Below are 15,638 nucleotides of genomic sequence, written 5' to 3'. Positions count from 1 at the left end.
CATGGAACAGAAGAAAGAACCCAGAAATAGATCCACACAAATATTCCCAACTGATTTTTGATAAAGGTACAAAAGCAATTCAATAGAGAATGGATAGTTTTATTAACAAATGGTGTTGAAGAATTGTACATTCATAGGCAAAAAAAATGAACCTTGACCTAAGTCTCACATCTTTCACAAAAATTAATTCAAAATGCATCATGGAATTAAATATAAAATGTAAAATGAGAAAACTTTTTTTAAAAAACTTGGGATAAGATCTTTGGGACCTAGCATAGGGCAAAGAGTTCTTAGATTTGACACCAAAAGCATGATCCATAAAAGAAAAAAAAAAAACCCCAACAAATATAGTTCATCAAAATTAAAAACTTTTGCTCTATGAAAGACCCTGTTAAGAAAATGAAAAGGCAAACTCCAATCTGGGAGATGACGTTTGCAAACCACTTATCTGAAAAGTTTCATATTTAGAATATATAAAGAACTCTAAAAACTACACGGTAAAAGATCAAACAGTCCAATGGGCAGAATACATAGAGAGACATTTCACTGAAAACAATATACAGATGGCAAATATGCATGAAAATATGGTCAACATCATTAGCCACTAAGGACAGGCAAATTAAGACCACAAAGAGATATTATCTACCAGAAGGGCTGAAATAAAAATATAATGATGACACCAAGTGCTGGTGAGAATGCAAAGAAACTGGACCACTCATACATTGCTAGTAGGAATATAAAATGGTACAATCACTCTGAAAAAGAATTTGGCAGTTACTTTAAAAAATTGTACATGCAAGTACCATTCAGTCCAGCAATTGCTTTCTTGGGGATTTGTCCCAGAGAAATAAAAACTTATATCTACACAAACCTGTACATGAATTTTTATAATAGCTTTATTTATAATAACCAAAAACTGAAAACAACTCAGGTGTCCTTTAACAGGTAAATGTTTAAATACACTGTTGTAGAACTGCACCATGGAATACTACTCAGCGATAAAAAGGAACAATCTATTGATAAAAGCAACAACCTTGATTAATCTCCAGAGAATTATGCTGAGTAAAATAAGCTACTCTCAAAAGAATACATACTATATGATTCCAATTATATAACATTCTTAAATGACAAAATTATAGAAATGGAGAACAGATTAGTGGTCACCAGTAGTAAAGAGGGGTGGAGGCAGGAGGGAAGTGAATGTGGCTATAAAAGTCAATATGAGGAATCCTTATGTTAATGGAACTGTTCTATGTCTTGACTGTGTCAATGTCAGTATCCTGGTTGTCATGTTCTCCTATAGCTTTGCAAAATGTTACCATTGGGGGCAACTGGGTAAACATTACATAGGCTCTCTCAGTGTTATTTCTTAAAACTGGATGTGAATCTACAATTATCTCAAAATGTTAAACTTAAAAAAAGGATGAGGGGCATAGTGGTTAAGTTTGGCATGGTCCACTTCAGTGGCCTGCGTTCACAGGTTTGGATCCCGGGTGCAGACATACACTAATTGTCAGCCATGCTGTGGCAGCAACTCACATACAAAATAGAGGAAGACTGGCACAGATGTTAGCTCATGGCTAATCTTCCTCAGCAAAAAAAAAAAAAAATGAATGAGAGAGGGAAACAAGAGACAGTAAGAGACATGAAAAAAAAATTACCAATATCACTAATGAAAAGGTGAACATGACTACAAATTATACAGTTATTAAAGGAATAATAAGTAGAAACTATGTATAACTTTAGGTCAAAAATATTTAACACCTTAGATGAAATGGCTAAACTACTCAAAAAACATAACTTACTCAAACTGACACAAAAAAAGATAGAAAATCTGAAAGCCCTCTATCTGCTGAAGAAATTGGATATACAAATTAAAATTTTCTCACAGACAAAACTAAAAGCCCAGGCGCTTGACTGGCAAATTATACCAAACATTTAAGGAATAAATAATACCAATTCTACACAAACTCATCCATAAAATAGAAAAGGATGGAACACTATATTTTATGTAGCCAGCCCATTCTAATACCAAACACCAACAAAGATATTACAAAAACAAAAACTACGGATTAAACATGATGCAAAAATCCTTTAAAAATATTTAGCCAGTAGATTTCAAATATATAAAAAGGATAATACATCATGATCAAGTAGATTTTATTAAAAGAAATGTGTCCAAAAAATATTAGTTTATCATTCAAAAGATCATATGTGGAATCTAGAAAAATCTGAACTCATAGAAACAGAGAACATATCAGTGGTTGCTAGAGGTGGGGAGTGAGGGGTTGAGGAAATGGGTGTAGGAGGTCAAAAGGTACAAACTTCCAGTTATAAGAGAAATAAGTTCTGGGGATGTCATATACAGCATGATGACTATAGTTAATAATATTGTATTGTATTTTTGAAAGTCGCTAAAAGAGTAGGTCTTAACAGTTCTCATCACAAGAAAAAAAATGTGTAACTATGTGAGGGAATGGATGTTAACTTATTGTTGTAATCATTTACATATGTATAATCATTATGTTATACACCTTAAACTAATATAATGTTCAATGTCAATTATATCTCAATAAAACTGGAAAAAAAATTTCAAAAAAACCAATCAAATACAATAGTTCATTACATTACCACAATAAAGGAGAAAACTCATATGATTATTTCAAGAGATGCAGACAAAGCATTTGACAAAATTTAACACCAATTTGTGAAGAAAAAAAGAAAAACTTTCTGTGAACTGGAATTTGAAGGAAACTAAAAGAAAACTAAATATTAAAAAACCTAAATATTACATGACACTTAATGGTAAAATACTAAATGCTTTCCCCCTAAATTTGGGAAAGAGGCAAATGTGTCTGCTCTTTACACTTCTAGACAACATTGTACTCAGTGTCCTCCTCAGGGCCTTAGGGGGAGAAAAGGCACACAGATCGGTATGTATCAAATAACTACTAGAACTAATAAGTGAATTTAACAAGATCATGAGATGCATGTTCAGCGTATGAAACTCAGTTGTATTTTTACATACTAACAACAAACAATTAGAAAAATGAAATAATAAATAACAGCAGCATCAAAAATATAACATACTTAGGAATAAATATGAAATACGGCTGTGTAACAAATTGCCCCCAAATCTGAGTTACTTCAAGCAAGAAACATTTATTATCTCAGCTTCTGTGGGTCAGAAATCTGGATGCAGATTAGCTGGACCTCTGATTCAGTTTCTCTCATAAACTTTCATTTAAGTGTAAACTGGGGATGCAGCCATCAGAAGGCTCATTTGGGCTGGAAAATCTGCTTCCAAGCTCATTTGCATCGTTGTTGACAGGTTTCATTCCTGGTGGGCAGTTGAACTAGGGCCCCAGTTCCTTGCTGGCTCTTGGCGGGAAGCCTCCCTCAGTTCCTTGCCACTTGAGTCCTTCCATAGGTCAGCTCACAATATGGTAGCTGGCTTATCTCAGAGTGAGTAAGAAAGTGAGAAAAACAAGCATCCAAGACAGAAGCCACAGTCTTTATAACCTAATTGAGAAGTAACTTCCCACTACTTCTGCCATATTCTATATTCATTAGAAGTGAGTCAATAAGTTCAGTTCATCAGTCCACACCCAAAGGGAGGTTATTACACATGGACCTAAATATCAGGAGGCAGCTATCTTTGGGAGCCATCTTGGAGGCTCCTTTAAAAACCTAAATAAATGGACAGATATACCATGTTCATGGATTGGAAGACTCAAGATCATTAAGATGTCACTATATTCAACACTCCCAGTAGATTTGTTTTAGAAACAGATAAGCTGAATCTAAAATTTATATAGAAATATAAAAGATCTAGAATAGCCATAAGAGTTTTGAAAAAGAACAAAGTTGGAGGATTTATATTACCTGGTATCAGGACTTACTGTAAAGTTAGAGTAATTAAGTTAGTAGGATATTGGCATAAAAATAGATAAATAGATAAATGGACTATCATAAAGAGTCCAGAAAGGACTCACAATTGATTTTTGACAAATGCCAAAGCAGTTCGGTGGGGGAAAGGATAGCCTTTTTGACAAATGGTGCTGAACAACTGGATATTTATTTAGAAAAAAGAAAATAAAATCTCTGTTTTTACCTCAAACCATACGTAAAACTGATTTGAGATGGACCATAGACTTACATATAAAATCAAAAACTCTAAAACTTCGGGAAGAAAACATAAGAGAATACCTTTGTGACCTTGGGATAGACAAATGGTTCTTAGAACATAAAAGATAATATTGGACTTGGGCCGGCCCCGTGGCTTAGCGGTTAAGTGCTCGCGCTCTGCTGCTGGCGGCCCGGGTTCGGATCCCGGGCGCGCACCGACACGCCACTTCTCTGGCTATGCTTAGGCCGCGTCCCACATACAGCAACTAGAAGGATGTGCAGCTGTGACATACAACTATCTACTGGGGCTTTGGGGGGAAAAAAATAAATAAATAAAATCTTAAAAAAAAAAAAAAAGATAATATTGGACTTCATCAACATTAAAAACGTTTGCCCATCAAAAGATAGTTTTACAGAAATGGATAGATAAGTCACAAACTGGGAGAAATTTGTGATCCATGTTGAGATCAACACTACATATATCTGACAGTACACTTCTATCCGGAATATATTTTTCAAAATTTCTACAATTTTATAATAGAAGAAAAGCAACGCAATTTTTAAAATAGGCAAAAGAGTTGAACAGATGCTGCAAAAAGAAAGATGTATGCTGCTAAGCACATTAAAAATGCTCCACATCATTGCTGTAGGGAAATGCAAATTAAAACTACAATGAAAAACATAACAGGGCCGGCCCCGTGGCTTAGCGGTTAAGTGCACGCGCTCTGCTATGTTTTTATGCTATGTTATCCGAACCCTGGTGGCCCGGGTTCGGATCTCGGGCGCGCACCGACACACTGCTTCTCCGGCCATGCTGAGGCCGCGTCCCACATACAGCAACTAGAAGGATGTGCAGCTATGACATACAACTATCCAATGGGGCTTTGGGGGAAATAAAAATTTAAAAACATAATAATCACTTTATAGGAAGGTTTACGAATTGGCAATTCTTACCTATAGAAATCAGAAACTCAGTTGCCTCTTGTAGGGTGGGGGATTGATTGGGAAGGGGCACCAGAGAAATTTGGGGGGATATGAGAATATTCGACATTGTAATAGGGTTGAGGGTTATGTGGGTGTATGCAGTCAAAACTTATCAAATAGTACACAAATACGTTTCAATGCATGTAGATTATTCTTTGGTTTTTCCAATTACCGATGCTTGGGCTGCACCCGTGAAGAATTAAATCAGAATATTCAGTGGGAGCATCCTGGGCTACCCAAGTTTCCTAAGTGATCCTAATGTGCAAGCTTGAGAGCCTCTGGTGTGGTTTCATGCTCAGTCCCTCACCTCCCTCTGTGGCCAAAGAACAGAGGACTGCCTAGGTATTTAACACGAGTTCTGGAAGTTAGAATTCCATAAATCAACTGAAGTGCGTAGGCTCAAATTGAAAAGTGTTGCTCCACTTGTCTATGGAGACCAACTTGGGATATAAGTGAAGAAAGAAATCAAGTGGCACCAAAGAAATTAATTGCTCCTCCCCGCTGACAATGAAAGGATGCCAGAGAGGCAAAGTATGAGGTGGAGCACACACACCAAGGCCTCTGAGTTGTTCTCTTCTCCTAAGGGAAGAGAATTATTTTAACGGATGTACTGGTAATGCTGAGCAGAGAACGGTATGGCTACACACATGGAGGTGTGGATAGTGGATAAGACTTGACCAAGTATAGGCATATTCCCAGGGCCCAAGAAGTGCAGCAATGGAATTTAAGCACAAATATTTTTGTCCAATGTCTTTATAAGTATATGTTTACTTATCAAGCCATGTGTCCTGAGTTTGGTTTGGTTCCAAAAGCATGGATGAAATATATGCAGGAAGATAGAGAATCCCCAGAGTACTTTCCTCATGGCTGACATCCAAATTCTCCCCTACCACGAGCATCTAATGACATAGCACAACCTAGCTTCATTTACATTGGTAAATATGGAATACATTATATGAAATTGTCGTGAATACTTACTTTGTATTTTTTTTTCAATTCTAGGTATTATTTCATGGAGTGGCAGTATGCTTAGTTAGCCTGATTGTCAATAGATTTGTTTTGCCAATGGCAGTTAGTAAACTAGGTAAGCCCTACTTATCACTATTCTGAGTGAAGAGAAAAATAGTCTAAATATGCTAAAGAATTGCTCATATTGAATAAAGAAGCCATATAAATACAAATCAACTGTGTCTAATTGAAGAGAAAATTGGATCTCTATGTAAAGGCATATGAATGGTTTAGGTCAATAAGCTTTTTTATTTTAAAAGATTACTTATTTACATTAGTTCAGTTTAAGTAAAATAATACAATAAGTTTATTCAATTATTCAACAAACTTTTATTAAGAGCCTCTTACATGCCAGGCACTATGCTAACTGATAGTGATGCCTTATGAAGACAGACAAGATTTCTGAGTTGTTGGAGTTTACAGTGGAGAGAGGAGAAATAGTCAATAAACCAGTCAAATAAGGTAATATCAGAGAGTTATGTGTGCATCAAAGTGAACAGAGCACATATAAATAAATAGAAAACACAACAGATGCTAGAAATTGAGTATGTTCAACGAAAGAGGGTTTGAGGTGTTGGAACCTTCAAGAATAATGCAGATAGCAGAGGAAGGCCAAATGGGAGAGGTAGGAAGGAGTTAGGTAATAAATGGCCTTAAATTTTAAGATTTTATTCTAAGGACAAAAGGAATTCTTGGGTTGGTTTTAAGCAAGTAAGTGTAATTATACAATTAAGGTCTTAGAAGGACCACTCTCCTTCTGTAGATAAGTGATTGAGGGGTCTGAGGAGAGCAGAAGCAGAAATAGCTTTAGGAGGCGATTGCATTATGCAACATGCCTGTTTTAATCCCCTACTTTTTAACAATTGAGAAATTGAGATCTAGTTCTTGCCCAAGGTCACACAGCTAGGTAATGGCTAGAAAAGAACTAGAAATAAATTGCCCTGTTGCTTTTAATCCATTATTTTCTTAATTGCTGCATCACCCTTTCTACTTCAGGCAGAGTTTTCACTCTAATGGCATTTTTTTATCAATCTGAAATTTTATTTTTATGGATACTGTCTCACTACCCAATTTCCCTTCCTTTCTCATATTTGCAACAAAATCTTCTTCCTTCTCTTTTTTTATTCTCTGAGCCTTAATAGGGTGAATTGGCAAGAACAGATTAAAGACGTAAAGTTTTGCAAAGAGTATCATATATTCTACTTAGTAACTAAATAAACCTAAAATTTTTGTGTGGAATACCCATTTGCTTGCATCGAGAGCAGTGAACATTTGCTCATGGAACATATTGCTTTCTAAACCAGCTTCTATGGCTCAAAAAAAAAATTTGTGTCTGAGAGTAAGAGTCTTTCAAACCTTAATGAGGTCTGGAGATAGATAGATATGGAGATATGTATATATAGAGAGATGAATAAATATATATCGTATATACTTATATATATGATCTCACATATAAGTACATATATCTTACATATAGGTACATATATATATATACACATGTAGGAGCTTATGTAAGAGGTATATATATGCATGTATACAGATATATATATATATCCTACATATATATCTCCTACCTATATGTCTTATATATGTGTGTATGTGCATATATTCTGTGTGTGTATGTACACATATATATATAAAGGGATTTATTATAAGAAATTGGCTCCCATGATTACAGAAGCTAAGAAGTCCCAAGATCTGCAGTCCAAAAGCCTGAGAACCAGGAAAGCTAATGGTGTAAGTTCCAGTCCAAAATCGCAGGCCGGAGGGGACCGCCATCCCAGCTCGATGACTGTCAGGCAGAGAGTGAATTTTCTTTTGCTCAGCCTTTTGTTCTGTTCAGGCCTCCTGTGGCTTGGATGAGGTCTGCCTGTGCTGAGGAGAGTAACCTGCTTTACTCAGTCTACCAATTTAAGTATTATTCTTATCTGGAAACACCTTCACAGACACACTCAGAATAATGTTCAACCAAATATCTGCGCACCCCGTGGCCCAGTCAAGTTAACATGTAAAGTTAATCATCACACTTCTGTCTCCTTGTCTATCACACTACAAAAGGGACTTGCCTCAAAAGGTAGTCGAGATGATCAAAAGACTGAATATAAAGTGCAAAGTGCTGAGATGTGCTTTCTCAGCAAACAGTAAGCGCTCGATCAATATTAACTGTTACTATTATTATTATGTACCTCAGCTTTTGTGAGGAGTGTGAAAGTAGAAAAAGTTGAAATTGTTAGTGTTCCCATTATTAAACAATTTATGTTGAGTCTTTAACTTTAAAAAAAAAATGCTTAGTGACAATAAGAACAAAAGGAAGCTTTGTAGTCATATCAAAATGATGGTGTGCCTACTACTTATAAAATACCCTCTTTGTATCAAAGGTCTCCGTGACGTCACCTCAACAAAATATAAATCCCTTTGTTATACATTCCAACACTTTCAAGAGGTAACCAAATCTACAGCCTCTGCACTCAAATTTGACAAAAATCTCGCTACTGCAGATTGGACCATGGTTGAGAAAGCAATTATACTCCAAAACCCGTATGCGGTAAGCAAGTCATATCTTTTGTTTACTACTTCAAAGTAGATGTGATTGCCTGTAAGTATGCATAAATGTTATAAATATTAATTCACAATTTTTAATACTTGTAATTGACAGAGAAGTAGTATTGGGAACTCTTTATTTACCATAATAGTAAGGAGGAGATTTTAGGGAATTTTGTGATCACTTTGGGGCAAAATGGAAGTGACAACCCCTATGAGTATGTGGAAAATATATGTTGTAAGTTCAAAAGCAGGAGCAGTGTATTGGAGCTGCCTTTGAAAAATGTCATAAAAAGAGGAGAGTGAACTTTAGAAAATGGCTAGTTTTTTACTAGATTGAGGGTAGACAGGCGCCTTTGTTTAGCATTTTTTCAGCATTTAGGCTATCATATACACCAAGCACTTGCTAGATCCTAGCTTATGGTTAATATTATTTTTTAATACAAAACAGAATTCAAAGCCAGTATCATAAGTTTAGACGTGGGTGAGACGTCACTTCCTGCTTCTGAGACATGGTTTAGAATTTCTGTGGTCAGACGTCTTATTCATTTAAGAATACATAACACACCAATCAGTCATGCTTGCCATAAAGAGAAGTCAAACTTGTTCTGGGATCTTTTCAATGCTGCTACTGCTTTGCCATCTCCTATGTCATGTTTCACTGCGATGAAACATGCAATGTTTTCACTGCAATGTTTTTCTGCATCATACAATGTGAGGGGCCAACTTCAGGAGAGTAGGCACGAGAGTTGGTTTCTATGAAATAGGATTCCTAAAAATCCATTTCATATCCACTAACCAGTGCTTGAAGCTCCAAATGAAGGCTCAGAACCAAGACCCCTGCCTGCAGGAATACTGCCAGGATTTTGGCCAAGTCAAATCCGAGGACTTTCTAGAGTCTCTCTCAATGTCTGAATGTGGCCTTTTGCTAACCTGGCTGCATCAGAATCATCTGGAAATCTTATGAAAAATGTGAATTGATTTCCCAGCCCCTACCCAGGAGATTCTGATGCAGGGGGTCTGAGGAGGGGCCCAAGAATATGTATTTGTTAATTCATTTACCCAGCTGATTCTAATGCAAAGGGTTGAAGCCACCACTCTGGTACCTGATCTGTTTCAGAAGGCAGGTGATCTTCATGATGCAGGCATGAGGGATATTATAGTGGTACAGATAGAGCACTGGCCTCGGACTCAGAAAATCCAAGTTCACATCCCAGCTTTGTCACTTAATAAATGGCTTTGTGATCTTGAACAAATCTTTTATTTTCTCTAAGCTTCAGCTTTTCTCATTGGTAAAATGGGGTTATCCATATTCCCATCTCCTAATGCCATGTTCACTTTCTGTTCCACCCTCAGTGATTAGTTTAAAGCGGTGGTTGTCAGACTTTAGCTGCAGCAGAATCATACAACAGGTTTGTAAAAGCACAGATTGCTGCCCTGTCTCTCAGAGTTTCTGATTCAGTATGTCTGTGGCGGGGTCTGAGAATGTGCATTTCGAATAATTCCCAGATGATGCTGATGCTGCTGGGGGACCACACTTTCAGAACCACTGGTTTCAAATGTGGTCATAGATGTGGTAGCTTTTATAAACTGTTAATGCCAGGTAAAGGGAAAGATATGATATAACTCCTTCCCCCCAAAATTGGCAATTATTTTACCTTCTAGATAACTGTGCAAATGATGGGGAAATTCATCTGAACATTTTTCTGTATCTAGCAGATTTTCTATAGTTTTACAAACCAAACTAGTATGTAAATTGCTTTAGGTTTAAGCTAAACAATATTCATGTATTATTTTTTTATTTTGATTTGTGTTTTACTTAGTTGAGCCAAGGAGAAACGACAGAACATCAAAAGGTGAAATGTCCAGACTGTAACAAGGAAATAGATGAGACCCTTAACATTGAAGCAATGGAACTGGCCAACAGGCGTCTCTTGTCGGCACAAATAGTCAGTACTTTATTATACTCTTTTAAAATTATTTTTTGGCATAAAATTATACTGAACATTTCTTCCTTTGCTGAAGACATCTTGATTATACTCACCTGTACAGCTTAGTAGTTTACAAAGGCAAAGATAGTTGGGCATTATCTTAGGAATCTGCTTAACTGCAAAAAAAAAAAGCAAAGAAAAGAAATCCACTCAAGTTAGCTTAAGTAAAAAGTGTTTTATTATGAGGAATTCAGAATTTCACAGATCCCAACATCAGGAATTACAGCTGAGCTCAACCTTCAAACGTTTTGTACAGTCAGATCCATGACACTGCCCATCTCTGGATCCAAGCCAGCGTTTCATGAAAGGATACCACCAGGTCTGCTAATTACTACAAGTAGAGGATAGTATGTTTTCATCTCAAATCTTGGGTAAAAATTAGAGAAATTCTGTAGCACAGCAGCATACAGAACTCTCTGGGAGATTGCTAATAGCCTAGTTACTATTATCTATTGAGGTCAGGATCTTGACTAGTTGCCATGACTCTTCTCAAAATGTCCATGTGGGGCCTTCTCCATTGCATATGGAACTGTCATGCATTTCTCAACTGTTCTACGCATACAGGATTCCAAGCATTCTGCTTGCTCAGTCTAACTTGGCAAATGGAAGGTCTGCAGGGTATGGTTGTTCTCTCTTCAGCAGTTGTCCTAGCAGACAAGTTGAGTCTCAAAGGCAGCTTTTTCCAAGGATCTAAATAACTTCTTTAAGCAATTGAGGCAGTGCCATGAAGGACAGACTTATGTGCATATGGTGCTTTGTTCCACCAGCAGATTTTATGTGATACTGTCTTTGAGTCACTTCCAAATTTTTAATTTATTTCAGGAAAATATAGTATTCAAGAACCCTTGGGCCGGCCCCGTGGCTTGGCGGTTGAGTGTGCGCGCTCCGCTGCTGGCGGTCCGGGGTTCAGATCCCGGGCGCGCACCAACGCACTGCTTCTCCGGCCATGCTGAGGCCGCGTCCCACATACAGCAACTAGAAGGATGTGCAGCTATGACATACAACTATCTACTGGGGCTTTAGGGGAAAAATAAATAAATAAAAATTTAAAAAGAACCCTCAAAATCAGTGCAGGAGACTCATTTAGAGACTTGTTTTCATTAGTAATATGATGTGTGACTCAGGACTTATTTTTTTTGGTCTTTATTCTAATCATCTGTAAGAAGGAAAACTTATGCTAATTGAATGACCTCTTCGATTCTTCCCACTTGTGATATTCTATGTTTTCTGCAGTATACATTCCGTGTACTTTTTTGATTTCTTGCCTTAAATGTTTATTTTCTACTATTATATCTTTGTTGATTTTGTGCTACGTTTTGGGTCTTAATCAGGAAATCCTATTTTTTAAAGTAGGTTGGATCTCTCTGCTCTGTTCTCTGAATCTTCATCTCACCTCATATCTTTTTAGTTCTTCTTCATCCTAGACATATTTTCATGTTTATCTCAGATTGTTGATTTGGTTTCTGCAAAGTCGTTTCTAATGTTCACTGCTCCCAACCATATTAACTGGTCTATTACAGTTTTCAGAGTTTTGAGAGTTTTTACTTAAATCTCAGCCAGTTCTTGTTAACTAGAGCAGTATCTTCTCTACTATCATACATTAGAAGAGGAAGCAAAACATGGCAAGACACTGGTACAGGAGAGGCAGCATCACATACTGGGGGGAGGGAGGGACAGGCTTGAAATTCAGCGATAACTGACTTTCTAATGTGATCTTGGGAAAACTACTTAACTCTCTGAGCCTCAGCTTTCTCATCTATAAAATACAGATCAGAATACCTTCCTCATGATGTTGTTGCGAGAATTAAATAATTTTGTTTAAAACATATACATCAATTAATTCAATAGTACATTAGAGACCTCAATAAATGGCATTTATTTTGAGGAATCAGCCATTCTCTAAATTCTTCTTACATTTTGTTGTGAATAATCATTTAAGAATTAACACTTTTCTAGTATCTAAATGCTTTACCATTGCGTTGCTAAGCTTTCATGAGTTCCTTATCATTTTTACTTCCTTATTTTTCCACAAACTACAATGTTTATCTTTGAAGATACTGAAAAATATTTAAATCTCACATTATTTTATAAGTATTTTAAGGAAGTTTAAGGAGAAAAATGCTGCTTTATTGAATTCCTGTCATTATGGACAAACAGCCTTTTGATCCCTCATCCTCAAATTTAGTTCTATCCTTTTCTAATATCCCCCAAGAGTAAAACCATGTTTTAATATCCATAAATGATGGTGCAGACAGCATGTTTTCTACGGAACACAGGAGTCTTTAGTGATATCATACATTCCACTTTAGGAAGGTGGTCTATACAGCGATTGTCCACAGTGTTCAGCACACTGAGACAAGACAGTGTCAGACAGTGGTTTCCCTAGCATCAAACATAGCACCTGAAGCAGAGTGGGCTCTCAATATACGGACTGAATAAATGAATTACAGCATTCTGCACAATGGTAGCAGTTCATTTAATGCTTACAGTAGACTGGAGACAAGAGTTCTGTTGTCAAAATATTTGGGAAAATGAAATTAAATAAAGATGTAAACAAGATTCTTTAATGCAGGATGTCTCAGAGCCGTTAATATTCTAATATGCATTATGAACTTTTAAGATGGGGATACAGCTTGCAGCAGTTCCAACACTTACCTGGCCACAGAATTCCACTTATTTTTGAAAACCTAATTGACATCTAGCAGGATCCTAGTTTCCTGCAGAACCAGTTTGGTTCCACCCAAAGCTCAGACCTCACTTCTGCACTGATCCCATACTATGGACTCCCTAGAAAGATTCTTTTTATAAAGATACTAGATTATTTGGGGATTTTGAATTCTTTCCCACAGATTATTTTTCCATAAAGCAAATAATAAGTTGCCATTGTTATCCCTGCTATATAATGATTTGACTCAACATTTCTTTTAGGCAAGCTACCAGAGACAATACAGGGATGAGATTCTATCCCAGAATGCAGTCCAGGTGCTGGTAGGTGTAGCAGGAAGCTTTGGTGAGAACAAGGGAGAGTAAGTATATTGTCAAGAGAAGGCTTCCACCCTTCTAAGCCACTACATTTAGGAAATTGTACAAGTGAGTTTTCTTGCTTTTGTCTGGTAATTTGGGATCATCCAGTGTTATGTGTGCAAGCCACTGCCTGCTCTGCACCCCAGAATCAAGCCAAATCACCCACTTTCAGTTTCTCAAAGTTGCTCTACTTTGTTCACAACTCTGTGCACTTGAACAAGCCACTCCTTCTGACTGAGATGCTCTTTCTGGTCTCCTTTTGCCCACCAAAGCTGAGCTATGGTAAACCCCTTTTCCTTTTACACTACTCGAATGTCTCACTAAGGTCAAAGACTTCCTGAATCCCTCCAAGCACATCTTCTCAATGCACTTCCTCTCTTAATACTCAGCATACACTTGTAATGATTTCTTTAGATGTACGGCTCCATGGTAAGCAGCGAGTTCCTCAAAGTCAGTGTATTAGGGAGTTCCCTCAGATCCTCCCCTGTGGAAGGATGAAGGATATATTATTGGGCAGAGGGAAGAGTTAAACTGAAATGCAGTTGCGACAATGTCCACCCAAAGCCCAGGCATACCTTCTTGTTCTAGACCACACTCCTGGTACCAAGGACACCAAAATTCCCTGTTCAAATGCTCTTAAGTTCATTTCTAGGGTCTTCTTGGGCCTTTTCCCCTGGGTCATCATCTCACAAGAAAACTAGGCCTTTGGTGTGCACACCCCAAAACCTGAGAGATGTGCTGGGCTGGTGTCCACTTACATGTACCGGCTTATGGTACAGTGAGGGATAAAGCCGTGTGTGGAAAGAGAAGCAGCCAGACACTGGAGCACGTTCTCACGTGGTTCAAGTACAAATTTTCAAAGAGTCTAAGAGTTTTCATTTCAAGCCTAGCCATACAAGTCATTAGGACATTATATTTGTCAAGGTAGGAAGATAAAATATATCTTATTAAAAATTTCATTTTCTGGATTAATCATGTTTAAATATGCCCATACGTAGTACAAGGGCCTCCACGTACCCTCTGGCTCCAGGTTCTTCAAATGCTTGAGGGACCTGAGTGGTGTTAAGGGGATTGGGCAAAAGTGATTAACTAAAAACAATACGATGAATACTTTAAAGAGGATAGATACACAGTGTACAGTGCAAGTTTTTAAATGAATGAATAAATGACATGCTGAAAACATCATCACTGCGTTGTCCAGGAGAGGTTAATATTAAAAAGCAGTGTGGAGCAATTCAGCCCACTGCCTTGATTTTTCCCCTTTAAATCCTCCACAAAGGCAGAAGCAACATGTGCCCAGAATAAATGGACACAAAGAGGAGGTCGACAGTAGGAGAAGGGGTTAAAGGGTTAAAGGCCTCATAGTGGACTATGAAGGCACATTTTGGAATATATTACATTTTATTCATACATGTAAGAGATAAATATTGTGCAAAGCTACATGCCAGGCACTGTGGGGAATATCAAGATTAGTGAGATGGTGTTCCAATCCCAGAGAACTTTCTATTAATTACACTTGTATTCAACACTTGCCTCTTTGCTGGCCTGCCTTGGAGTTGATTTTGCCATTTGTTGATCTTTCCTATCAGTAGCCCCATGTGTTGGGGTGTCCTGTGGCAAGAAAGTCAATCTAAAGAGAGAAAGAGTAGGGGTTTTAACAGAGGGACCAAGACCTGTGCTAAGTGCCTGTGTAATTGCTTAAGAAATAATACTTTGAATAGAGAGCTCATACTTACAGAGTTCTGTGGTCAGGCACAGTTTTAAACATTTTACATGTGTTAGCTATTTAGTGTCATAAAAATCCTGTAAGTGCTATTAACATCTTCATTTTGCAAGTGAGGAAAATGAGGTACAGAGAGCTTAAGTAATTTACGCAAAGTCATTTGACTAATAAATTACAGAGCTCGGATTTAAAGCTAACTGGCTCACTATCCAGTTAAAGAGATCATACTGTTTTCCTAA

General features: G+C 37.2%; 1 protein-coding gene across 1 annotated transcript in view; it reads left to right on the top strand.

Annotated features, from left to right (window-relative positions):
- SLC9C1 (solute carrier family 9 member C1) overlaps positions 1-15,638 on the top strand; it is an 89,643-nt gene that overhangs the window by 33,638 nt on the left and 40,367 nt on the right. The window contains 4 exon segments of the mRNA XM_087439423.1: positions 6,115-6,196; positions 8,499-8,665; positions 10,485-10,610; positions 13,581-13,678. Of these exon segments, the coding sequence (XP_087295549.1) occupies positions 6,115-6,196; positions 8,499-8,665; positions 10,485-10,610; positions 13,581-13,678 (473 nt within the window).

The sequence above is a fragment of the Ceratotherium simum genome, chromosome 15 (genome assembly GCF_057802395.1).
Source record: "Ceratotherium simum simum isolate JZ-2026a chromosome 15, ASM5780239v1, whole genome shotgun sequence".
Classification (NCBI taxonomy): Eukaryota; Metazoa; Chordata; class Mammalia; order Perissodactyla; family Rhinocerotidae; genus Ceratotherium; species Ceratotherium simum.
This window is presented reverse-complemented; position numbering and strand designations above follow the sequence as displayed.